General features: G+C 36.8%; 1 protein-coding gene across 1 annotated transcript in view; it reads right to left on the reverse strand.

The window, feature by feature from the left end:
- Positions 1-607: 607 nt before the first annotated feature.
- The window catches only part of KU70 (ATP-dependent DNA helicase 2 subunit Ku70-like protein), a 301,835-nt gene continuing 289,161 nt past the window's right edge, over positions 608-13,281 (reverse strand). The window contains exons 16-18 of the mRNA XM_089373743.1: positions 1,515-1,617; positions 1,193-1,385; positions 608-1,059 (exon numbers count right to left, since the gene is read on the reverse strand). Of these exons, the coding sequence (XP_089229869.1) occupies positions 946-1,059; positions 1,193-1,385; positions 1,515-1,617 (410 nt within the window). The 3' untranslated portion in view covers positions 608-945. The remainder of the gene's footprint in view (positions 1,060-1,192; positions 1,386-1,514; positions 1,618-13,281) is intronic.

A 13,281-nucleotide genomic window follows, 5' to 3' on the forward strand; every position in this document is an offset into this window, starting at 1 on the left:
GCTTAATTTTTCGTTAACTTCAATTTTGTTTTTCTATTAATAGATATTTTGCCAAGAAAAAAAAAATATCAGGTTTTTAACATGAAAAGAACACCTACAAAAGTAATCCCATTGGTTTTGCTTGTTAGGTTGAACCGTAATTTATTCAATTTGAGAATATGAACTTTTATCTTGCATACTACATCCAGAGTCAAACAGTGCATCATTGTAATCTTCATCGCTTGCATGATAATTAAAATTTAAAAACACATGCACAAATTGATGAACCTCGGACAGTCTCCCAAACTTTTACAATATAGGTCACTTGACAAATTACCACTTTGCATAAACAAGATAATGTGTGTTACATCTTCAACAGGAGTATTTGAATTATTTAAGCGATTATAGAGCTGGTAGTATGTCTGCTTTCAATTTAAAATAAATCATCAGTCCCAATTTCGCAAACCATTATATGAGCAGATTTGAGAAAATATAAATGGCCCAGAAAATTAACCTCACATAAGATAAACTTAATGGTAGAAATATGATCCATCTAATTCAAAAGTCATACCTGATGCCTTGAGTAATAAATAGAACCAAACAAACACAACGTACACTAGAACATCCATCCCTCAATATATATTTCTATAGGAAAGGTTACGAGATACAATCTGTTGTGACACTGATAAATCATTAGTGAACAAAGGTACATCACAAAGGTTTCTTACAAAATTTTACATGTGCATATCCAAAAGGAGTGAGTCCCCATGTAGTTCGATAAAAACTCTTGGACAGGACAGGGGAGGCTGGCACGTGAAACCTTATTGTCCAAAAAATTGGTGCAAAAGTTTCGAAAGTTAAATGCTCCCTTGGAAATTTTGGGAGAACATGGTAGATTCATTTGATCTAGCGGACTCACAAACCTTAACAACTGTACAAGCTTGATCACCCTAACATAATAAGACTTCATTTTCCCAAATGTGTCAAGATTCTGTTGATCAAGATTTCTTTTTTGCCAGTAAGTGGCAGATTCTGAGCAGTCAAATAATATTTTAATTCAACCACAGTTAAGTCCTTCAGCTGCAAATAAACATGGTGGTAATATTAGACCCTTTATAAAGATTGCATTTCGAAAACAACTTCTGCAACCCACTGTGCACACCCACAAAAAAACAATTAAATAAACTGAAAATAAAATATTCATATCTATAACCTTTCCCGTGTCTGCAAGTTCACTCCAATTATAACTTGCTGCCTCCTTTGCTGCTACTTCAGCTGATGCTTTTCTCTTTTGAGAAGCTTCACTTCCTTTAGCTTTAGTTGCCTCTGCCTCAGCTTCCTCAAAGTCATGCTTTTCACCATATACAGCATCTTTGAATGCCTGTACAGCTTTTGCGATTCCTGGTCTGAAATTCAGGAAACCATGTGAAATAAATGACTGGGAAAATTTTGTTACACATATCAAATAGTTTACTATGATAGTGATGATCTTTTGAAATAAAATTTCACATATCATTCCCTCATTTAAATGATACCTTTGCATGCCCTCTTCATCTGGCATGGTCTCATCTTTTGTCTCTGGCAATTCATCTTCTTCAAGGGCTAAAACTTGCAATATTGCATAATGCCTCTGCAAAGCTGCAGGGATGACAGAGTAGATGGCAATTCTATCAAAGTTCCAAAGTTTTTAATAGAAACCAAGTTATTCCAAAAATGTCACATGTAATTAAATAGGATGCTAATAATACAAAGTATAGCATATCTAGAATATATGCATTCCCATAGTAACTTTCAAAAATACGAGTAGATTTTAAAGAGAAAAATGCAACAGAAATTTCAAATCCTCAGTGAACAAGGCCATCTAACCAAGTGCGTAAGTGAACTGTCTTGTTGCTTTTCAGCAACATCAAAAGCTTTTACTTCGATATTCTTTCCTTGGGCATTCTTTGCTTGCATTATAATCTTAATTTTTACAAATTAGTGGATTGGGTTATGTTTCACTTGTACTAACCTCTTTGGACTGATCACTCCAACTAACTAACAAGCTTGACCTGACTAGTTACCAAAACATGGTAAAATCATTCTACGGTGTTTTGATAGACGTATAATGCTTCTCTGATCAATAAAATTGTGTTTAGCAACCATCTTCACAGCTTGTTCAACAACAATGATAGCTTAAGAAAGATAAGCAACACAAAATAGGATAGTGAACACATCATTATTTTGAAGTATGGTCCCAATTGATGAAGAATAGTCAACCCGTGTTTACAGATAATTGTTAGTGACATCTATGCTTTTCCCTGTACATTTACAAAACCATATGAACCATTCTCCTACTAATTATTAGTTTTTGGAGTTAAAAAGTGTTTACACCATGTTTAAGGGTACTTCATATGATGTGGGCGGCATGGTGTGTTAGTTACCCTTGGTCATATTGTTGTCCCTTAAGAAATCAATTTCTTGGCTGTGTAGAAATTGTGCTTAAGACATTAATGTTTATTGTTTATGTCACTTAGTTGTATGTTGTATTCTCAAATAAAGGACCTGAAAGCCTTGGTTTTTAACCCTCAATACTTAGGTGATATGAAAGTCTCAGAATTCCATTTGATTGCTGAATATAATCGCTGAATGAAGAATGCTTTGAGAAGTCAGAGACAATATGTTGTTTTACACACAAACTATTATCTGTAACACTTAGAGAAGTTAAAGACAATATGTTGTTTTACACAGAAACTACTATCTGTAACTTAGAAGAATTGCAGAGGTAGGAACTTTAAGTATAGGAGCGCTCTTTTAAGGAATTTTAACTTCATTTACATAAGTAAACAAAGACCTGCAGCTTCATTACCATACTTAAAGGAAAGAAGATATATGATGACACATAACAGAGAAGTTACAAAATCATACCCAACAATGTGTGGAATACTTCCGATTCTTTCATTAATCAACAATTTTATCAAGAATACAGTGGCCTAGTCTCCAGGGTCTTCAAAATTTGAATCCTTTTTCTATAATTTTCCCTCTTTTTATACATTATGGGACGGTTGGTAATCACCAAAACTGTCAAATTGCTTAACTATCTCCTAACTGCTTAAGGTAAAAGTTATTACAGAATATTACATTGTAGGGTAAAAGACCCCTCATTCTTCTCAAGAAAACAAAATAACAGGGAGTATCAGAAATTAGAAGGTGATGGCTGCTTGCTGTTTGAATCTGTGGCTTGAATATGTGGCCTGAGTGTTATTTTGCACGCTATAACCTTGTAGATGTCCTGATGACAATTAAACTGTTTTAACACAGCAAACTGCGTCTTTACAAAACTTCGTGCATGGACTTGTGGGTTATGGGCCCACGTATCTATCGGAAGTGTTCCGTGGGGAAAACACAAAGAAACCCAACCCATCACCGTTCCTTGGAGTTTCGGTCATCCACCTCTAATTCTAATTATTCTTCTAAAACAACAAATTTGGTTGATTTACGCAGAATATGACTTACCACGGAACTGAAAGAATTTAGACTCCAGTTCATAATCTTATCGCCTCTGATTTTTCCACAGACCTTTGCCTTCCCCACGGACCCGATAGGAAACAAAACTGACAGTTAAAAGACTTCTCAGGTTTGCTTTTAAAAATAAAACCCGTGCACTTTTCGATGCGATATCCGTCGGATCTCGTCCATTTTTTATGAGCGGCTGTGATTGATCCGGACTTCAACAGATTAAATTGCATTCCATAAACCATCGTGTCAGATTTCTGAATTAAACATTGTCCTTGTTAACCACGCGATTACCATCGGATCTACATTCTTCAAGCGAACGACCTTGATCAATTGAGGTTTCAACTTGATTTTATAACTTCTCGCGTCAGATTTTGGAGTAAACCTCGCCCTTGTTAACTACGCGACAACCGTCGGATCTGTTGCCTGTTGATCGGACGACTCAAACCTTTTGTCGAGTTTCTCACGTTCAAAAGCCATCAATAATATAAAACAACTCATTTTCCACCTTTTCACTTATTTCCGTTATAATATAATATTTGATTTTTTTCCATTTTTGCAATAAAACTGAAAATAAAATTAAAAGGACAATGGATGCTACAACATCTGGTTCCACCTGGGGATAGTGTTTTTGCCACAGAAACACTAAGAACCGCAGATCAGTGCCTTCACCTCGGGCATGGAGTCATATATTGCTTAGCCAATTAAAATTCTATGGAATTTGTACAATGAATTCACTCTAGTATCTACAATGACAGGATGCTTGTGCTTCAGAACTGGAAGGACTGTTTGAGGTATTGCCCATTTACAGGCAGCTGTAGAGTTTCACCATCAAGATTCTCCAGGAAGAATGTATTATTTTCCCTTGCTTCTATGATCCTGAATGGGCCATACCAGAGAGGATCAAACTTTCCATGTTTACCCTTATCTTCTCTTCTAGTATCCCACCTTAATACCAGGTCTCCAACTTTAAAATCAATTTCTCTATCTTTTCTGTCAAAAATACTCTTCATCTTTGATTGATACATAATCAAGTTGTCTCTTACCTTATCCCTACTTTCGCTCATCTCCACTACCTTATGCATCCTTCTTATCAGAGCATTGGGTTCTTCTTTTGCCTCCTGAATCATTGCAATCACAGGTTTCACAAGTTGACTTGGGAATAGAGCTTGAGTTCCATACACTAACTCAAAAGGTGATTTGCCTGTAGACCTTCTTGTAGTCACTCGAACAGCCCATAGAGCAAACTTTAACTTAGAATCCCAGTCTTTCTGGTTCTCTGCAATAGTTTTCTTAAGGATCTTCATCAATGTTTTGTTAGTGGATTCAGCCAATCCATTTCCCTGTGGATGATAAGCTGTTGAATGAGATAAAAGAACATTATACTTCTGACAAAACGCAATAAACTTACTTGAACTAAAGACTTGAGCATTATATGTTATGATTTTGACAGGGCATCCAAATCTGTTGAAAATATTTTCCTCTAAGAACTTCATCACCACCTGGTCATTTGCCCTTTTAGTAGGTATAGCTTCTACCCACATGGTGAAATAATCAATAGCTATAAGAACCCACTTGTGTTGTCCACTTGAAGGTGGGTTAATTTCTCCAACAAAATCTAGTTCCCATTGTCTGAATGGTTCTTCTATGAAGACTAGGATCAAAGGCAAGGGAGCTAGCCTCTTCTTCTCAACAAAAAGCTAACACTTCTGACAACTTTTGACAAACTTATATGTATCACCAAATAGGGTGGGCCAATAAAACCCTACCTAGAGGATTTTATGTGCAGTAGCCTTCCAACTATAATGTCCACCACATAACTTCTCATGATAATCTTTAATGGTCTCTGTAAATTCATCCTCTGTTAAACATAACAATAAAATTCCCACATGATCCTTCCAATACAATCTGCCCTCAACAATCACATATGGTTGTGCTTTGATCTTTAATGCTCTATATTTTGTTCTATCCAAAGATTGAGGACAAGAGAGAAAACATAAATAATGGACTATGTGCTTGTACCATTCTGAACATAAAAACTTATATCTGATCTTCATACCTGGATTTGATTTTTCTTCACCTTCTTCAATTATTTCCTCATTTGCAGGAGTTAGCAAGTTGATTCTCAATGCTTGAAAATTTGACTATGTTAACATCTTTGCCAATCCTTGCCCTTTCACCAACTTTGTGGGCTTTATGTCCAAGTCATACTCTTGAATCTTGGCAATCCATTTTCCTCTTTTGCCTTCCACATCACTTTGGACTAAGACATCCTTTACTGCAACATTTGGCACATAAACAATGATCTGTGACTGCAGCACATAAGTCCTGAAGGCCTTTAGGGCTTTTACTAAAGCATATACCTGTTTTCAGGAATATTGTACTTTAGTTCAACATCTCTGAGAATCTTGTAAATAAAGCAACTGGTTGCTCCTTTTCTTCATCATTTTTTTGTAACAAAAACAGTTATTGAATTAGGTGATGCAAATGAAAAAACTTGAAAAGGTTTTTGATAATCGGGGCTAATCAAAATAGAGCTGCTTGTAATTCTTCTTTAATCCTGGAGAATGACTCTCTGGCTTCCTTGGTCCAATGTATTTCAATCTCCTTCTTCAACATATTGGTAATTTCTTTTACAATTTCTGCATAATTGGACACAAACCTCCTTAAAATGTTTATTTTTCCCAGAAATTTTTGAATATCTTTCTTACTCCTGGGCAGGGGTATTTTCTGCACAGCTTGCACCCTTGTTGGATCTATCTTCACTCCATCTCTAGAAACAGTGTGCCCTAGCAGTTTTCCCTCCTCCAGAGAAAAAATAGACTTCTTAGGATTCAAAGAAAGCCCAAATTTTATACATTTCTCAAAAGTCTTTTTAAGATGGTCCAGATGCTCCTCATCAGACTTAGAGAAAACAGTGATGTCATCCAAGTAAAACTATGGTGCCATCACTACAAACTTATCACCCACAAAAGACATGTCCATAGCCCTCTGAAATGTAGCACCTGCATTCATCAACCCAAAAGGCATTCAAGCATACATAAAGGTTCCCCAAGGAGTTGTGAATGCAGTCTTCTTCTGATCTCCTTTATCAACAACCACCTGGTTATACCCAAAAAACCCATCCAGCATTGACATCCTGAATGATCTTGTTACCTTCTACAGTACATGATCCATTTTAGGTAACGGATAGTTATCTTTTAAGGAAGCCCTATTGAGATTTCTAAAGTCCACACATAGCCTTATTTCTCCATTTTTCTTCCTTACAAGCACTAAATTGGCCACCCAGTGAAAGTACCTAAGTGGAACTATTATCTTGGCATCAAGCAGCTTTTTGACTTCTTTCTCAATCAATGGTAAAAGCAGAGGGTTTATCTGTCTAAGTTTCTGCTTAAATGGTTTAATCCCCTCTTTCAAGGGAATCTTGTGCTGAATAATACTTACATCATATGTTTTGAGATCCTCATAGGACCAAGCAAAAACATCAATATAGTCCTTAAAAAGCTTAATATATCTCTCCTTATAATTAAGTGGAACTCCATTAAATAATTTGACTAACCTGGGCTCCTTCTGGGTTCCAATATTGTGATCTTGAATCTGCTCATCCTGTGGAATTTTCTCTGAACTAACAGCTACATCATTGGAGTTAAAAAGTCTTTCAAGAGGGACAAGCCCCCTTGGCAGAGTATTATCTTTCAATTGAATAATTTTTTGATTAACTATAGAATTTTTCAAACCACTTACTTTTGCACCTTCTGTTGCTTCATCTTCATCTTGATCAATCTTTGTGCCCTGAAAATCTTCAATCATAGTCAAGAATTCCTTAATCTGTTGATCATCCTCAAAAATCTGCCAGTGTTTTATATTATCAAGAACAGAAGGCCTATGCCTCATTTCAACCTCATATCTTAGCTTTGGATTAATAGGAGGCCTAAAAGTACTAGCAACCACGGCCAAAGAGTTTGCTAATTTTTTTCCATCTCTTGGAATGAACTGGATGTTGAAAGCTTCAAAGAAGTTCTCAACCAAATCCCACACTTCATTTCTGTATGCCCTAAGCCTAAGGTGTTTTGTTTGACAATGTTTCTTTATTTGCTTTATAATTAGCTTTGAATCTCCAAAAACAGAGATTGACTGGACTCCCATTTGTTTTGTTGTTTGCAGAACAATGATCAAGGATTCATATTCTGCCACATTAATTGTTGCTTCAAACTCCAATTTAAAAGAATAAGGAACATATTACCTCCAGGTGCAATTAGAAGGAAACCAACACCTGTTCCTTCTTTAGAATAGGCTCCATCAAAGAAGCACTTCCTCACCCCTTCTGTTTGCAGCTTTGTATTTACACTGGCTGATGTAAGTTGCCTCTGGTTATCTTCAGCGAACTCTGCACTGTCATGCAGCGAGAAGCAAGAACAGTCATCTTTCTCTTGGCTATATACAAGTGAATTACTTGCTCCATTTTTTGTGATTGTTTTTACAAATCTGGTTTCTTTGTAAAACCTCCTTTCTTCTCCACCAAAAATTGGTATAACAGCATAAGTAAAATCTAGTTTCAAAACAACACCCAATTTAGTCCCCCATGACCTAAATAGCAACATTCCAAACCTAGCAGGGCTATCTGCTACCACTACATCCATTACCAAGCTTCTAGCTGGGATCTGGGCTAGTGACACCACCATGTCTTTAATGACCCCCAGACACTTGACTTTATTTGAATCAAAAGAATACAGGCCTGTGTAGGGTTTAGTAACTTGTAGGTTTAGTTGTTTCATCACTGATAATGGCATAAGTTTATGTGAAGCTTCTAAATCAAACATACAATTATGCAAGAGGAAATCATGAATCAATAAAGAAATGTAGAAAGGAGGTGTTGAAGAATCTACCTCCTCCACATGTGGACCAAAAACCACTATTGGTTTATCTTCTTGCAGGTTCACAGTGTCATTTATATTCACATTCTCTTTTAGATTGATAAACTCAACAATCTCATTTTGATAAACTGGTGTTTTAACGAAAGGTGTGAGGGGCACTTGAATTCTGATTTTTTCTAATTCTTTAGTTAGACTAAACACATGAACCTGTTTAGCATTCCTTTCATTTTCATCTTCAGTTTTCTTCATCACTGAAACCTCTTGTGGAATGGAAACAAGTTTTTCTAAAGGAATTTTATCACTTCTATTTTGAGAAGACTCACCTTGAAGCATTTGAGTCTTGTTATTTGTATTTTGTCGTTGCTTTCCTTTATCTACTTGTCTTGCAGGCTGTGATTCTTGTGGAGTCGCCTTTTGTAAGGGAGTTGGAACTTGCTGCTCACCTTCATTTTCTTGACTTCTAGATCTTTTCCTTGATCTCAAGTCATATTTCTTATGTAATTCTGCCTGCATAAAATCAGAAAACTGCTTCCAATACTCATTAATTTCATTCTCATCATAAATGGCATTTGTTTCAACATATTCATATTCTTCTCCCTCAACACCTAGTTCATCCTCATCTACTGCATACAATGTGGAAATTTGATTATCATGGTCCTTGGAATGCTCTGGTACTTCATCAGGATCTACCTCTAAGTAAAGTGGTGCTTGAACGTGATCTTGATCTTTTCTCTCCTTCTGCAAGATTTGCAGAGGTTGTCTTCTATATTGAGGATTAAAGTTTCTGTTCTGTTGTGCTTGCCTTTGAGAATTCTTACTCTCCATTTCTAATTAATCAATTTATTAGACAAAGTTTTAATTACATTATTCATATCCTCTAATGTTTGACTTTGAGAGGATTCCACTTTAGCCTTTCCCTTATCTTGGATAGGTTGTGTCTCTGGTGTTTTACCTATAGCCACCAGATTTTCTTCTATTTCTAAGGCATCAGTGTGGATCTGATCAAAGGTTGTGGATCTCTTCTCCCTCAATGTGAACCCAAAATCTAATTCAAAAGCCCCTGCAAAAGTTATTTTTGCACCAACAAGAGGGGGCTTAATCTCCACTGGAAGACTATTGTACAAGTTATTAAACTTTCTGATGAATTCAACAACACTTTCATCAGATTTCTTCTTAATAGCATTAAACTCTGTGAGTGAATACCCATGGTCTCTTTTCTCTCCCCATCTCTGGGTGAACAGGCGCTCCATCTCTTCCCATGTAGGAATAGAGTTATTAGGAAGCCCTTTAAACCATTTTCTTGCTTCTCCATCCAAGGATTGCACAAAAAGTCTTAAAACAACATCCAGATGTTCAACATTTAGATTTTCTGCAAAATTACAAAATATTGCTATATGATTCTCTGTTGTTTGTTCATCCTCCCCTGTGAAACAAGGAAGAATCTTCAAGTATTCTTGAGGCATTTGATTCAACTGTTGTGGCAATTGAATAGGTGCATACCTATTCATCAAGAATGCAAGTGTTGCCATGTTTGCTCCTAAACTTACTGAACCTTGAGTACTAATAGATGTAGAACCTGATTGAGGAGTAAGTGGAGTATGAAAAGGTGGCAATGTAGTTATAGGTTCAAGTTGAATAACTATAGTAGATACTGAAAAAGAAATAGACTCTAGAGACTATTCTTGACAGTTGGGTTCTTGAAATGAAGTGGATGTAAAAGGTGACTCTTGGTCAATAAAAGGTGAATGTTTGGATGAAAAATGAGTTGAACTGCTGCCAGGTGCAGACAGTGTAGGACTTGGTGTAACTGGAGTTTTGGATTTCCAACCCTCTTGGAAACTAGCCTCTCAGGGTCTGAAAGGGCTTGAACTTTCTGCTGTGAGGTATCTAACCTTGTATGGGGGCCTCTTTGGATCTAGAGTTGTTATTTTTGTTCAATACAGCCAAATATTTCCTCCTCACTGAACAACTAGAGGAAAATATTGAAAACCCAGGGAAAAGTGTTCTTGTCTTCTCTCCTCGGCAACATCGCCAATTAATGTTGTTCTTTAAGAAACCAATTTCTTGGCTGTGTAGAAATTGTGCTTAAGACATTAATGTTTATTGTTTATGTCACTTAGTTGTATGTTGTATTCTCAAATGAAGGACCTGAAAGACCTGGTTTTTAACCCTCAATACTTAAGTGATATAAAAATCTCAAAATGCCATTTGATTGCTAAATATAAATGTTGAATGAAGAATGCTTTGAGAAGTCAAAGACAATATGTTGTTTTACACAGAAACTATTATCTGTAACACTTAGGGAAGTTAAAGACAATATGTTGTTTTACACAGAAACTACTATCTGTAACTTAGAAGAATTGCAGAGGTAGGAACTTTAAGTATAAGAGCGCTCTTTTAAGGAATTTTAACTTCATTTACATAAGTAAACAAAGACCTGTAGCTTCATTACCATACTTAAAGGAAAGAAGATATATGATGACACATAACAGAGAAGTTACAAAATTATATCCAACAATGTGTGGAAAACTTTTGATTCTTTCATTAATCAACAGTTTTATCAAGAATGTAGTGGCCTAGTCTCCAGGTTCTTCAAAATTCGAACCCTTTTTCTATAATTTTCCCTCTTTTTGTACATTATGGGACAGTTGGTAATCACCAAAACTGTCAAATTGCTTAACTATCTCTTAACTGCTTAAGGTAAAAGTTATTACAGAATATTACACTGGAGAGCAAAAGACACCTCATTTTTCTCAAGAAAACAAAATAATAGGGAGTAACAGAAACTAGAAGGTGATGGTTGCTCGTTGTTCGAATCTGTGGCTTGAGTATGTGGCCTGAGTGTTATTCTGCAAGCTATAACCTTGTAGATGTCCTGATGACAATTACATTGTTTTAACACAGCAAACTGCATCTTTATAAAACTTCGTGCGTGTACATGTGGGTTATGAGCCCACGTATCTATCGAAAGTGTTCCGATTGGCAGAAACACAAAGAAACCCGACCAATCACCGTTCCTTTGGAGTTCTAGTCATCTGCCTCTAATTCTAGTGATTCTGCTAAAACAACGGAATTGGTTGATTTATGCGAGATATGGCTTACCACGGAACTGAAAGAATTTAGACTTTGGTTCATAATCTTATCGCGTCCGATTTTTCCACAAACCTTTGCCTTCCCCATGGACCCGATAGGAAACAAAACTAACAGTTAAAAGACTTGTCGGGTCCGATTTTAAAAATAAAACCCGTGCACTTTTCGACACGATATCTGTTAGATCTTGTCCCTTTTTTAAGAGAGGTTGTGATTGATCCGGACTTCAACGAATTAAATTACATTCCATAAACCATTGTGTCCGATTTCCGAATTAAACATCGTCCTTGTTAACCACGCGATTACCGTCGGATCTGCATTCTTCAAACGGACAACCCTGATCAACTGAGGTTTCAACTCGATCTTATAACTCCTCGCGTCCGATTTTGGAGGAAACCTCGCCCTTGTTAACCACACGACTACTATCGGATCTGTTGCCTGTTGATCAGACGGCTCAGACCTTCTGCTGAGTTTCTCACGTTCAAAAGTCGTCAATAATATAAAACAACTCATTTTCCTCCTTTTCTCTTATTTCCGTTATAACATAATATTTGATTTTTTTCCATTTTTGCAATAAAACTGAAAATAAAATTAAAAGGACAATGGATGCTACAACACATACCATGATGGACATGCACATTGAAGATATCTTGTTCAGGGATTGCTAGACCTTGACTTGATGCTTGTGTGGCATTATTCCTTGTATCATTGGAAACCTATGTGGCTTGGTGACTTTCATCATGGAATGGACAAATGGAAATGTTAGTTGCTTTCTTTGGAGGATAGCTCACCTTGTATGAGGAGCAAAGGGCATCTAAGAGGAGGGTAATGAGCCCTAAATGGCATGGGAACACTTGATTGCTTGTATGTTAACTTGTACTTGACACGAGGATGCTCAAGTTGATGAGAGATCATGTCCATAGGTGAAATTGTAGATGGCATAGGAAGGAGAGTTGGAGCATTGGACGCTTTGGGGGAAGTGTTGGACCCTTCTTGAGAAACATTCAACCGTTAAACTTTGCTTGTTGGACACACTCACCTTGGAACTCAACAAATGTCACCTAGAGTTGGAGTACTCCACATGTGGACCTACTTAGTATGTAGATAGGTTTCTTATGGTGGACTAAGTCCACTTGTTATTGTTGGCGTCCCTCACCTTTCATATGAATAAAGAGAGGAGAGAAAAGCCACAAGGGTTAGCTCAGTTGGTTGAGTCCTCATTGTTAAAGCACCTTTACTATTGAGAGGCCACGGGTTCAATACTCTTGACACTCTCAAGATTGAGCTTCATGATTGGGCTGGTAGGAAACGGTCCTTTTGAGTAGATTTGTCTGGTACAATTATTCCATGAGCGTAGAATTCACTGTCCGAGACAGTGAACCACACACACACACACACACCCATGAGGTGTAGACCAGTTGGTTTGCGTGGGGATTAGTCCCCACCATGTCAAAGGGTCAAACCTCAAGGGGAGGGTTTGAGGAGTGGAAGCCACTTTGGGAGAATTAAACTTCTCAAGGAGCGTCTAGGCTCAACCAAGCCTCGTACAATCCTGGTGATAAGCATTCCATATTGAAGAATGTAACTAGTGTCGGTCTTCATAATTGTATTTGATGAAAGGAAAGAAAAATAAATTTTATTATAAAAGAAAAAATAGTTTTGAAGCATGGGTTTCATGCTCTTTCATTTATTTTCTAGGTCAAAGCCTCCATTGAAGGCTTCTAGGTTTTGTCGAGAGTCAATAGAGTCATTGTCACAATTGTTGACTCTTTTTGGGCTTCTGTATCATGTAAAAAGAATTATTTTTGAGTCAAAAATGTCATTTATCACCTCCACACCAAGT

The sequence above is a fragment of the Pinus tabuliformis genome, chromosome 8 (assembly GCF_031772625.1).
Source record: "Pinus tabuliformis cultivar Carrire ecotype Pingquan chromosome 8, CPIR1, whole genome shotgun sequence".
Taxonomy (NCBI): domain Eukaryota; kingdom Viridiplantae; phylum Streptophyta; class Pinopsida; order Pinales; family Pinaceae; genus Pinus; species Pinus tabuliformis.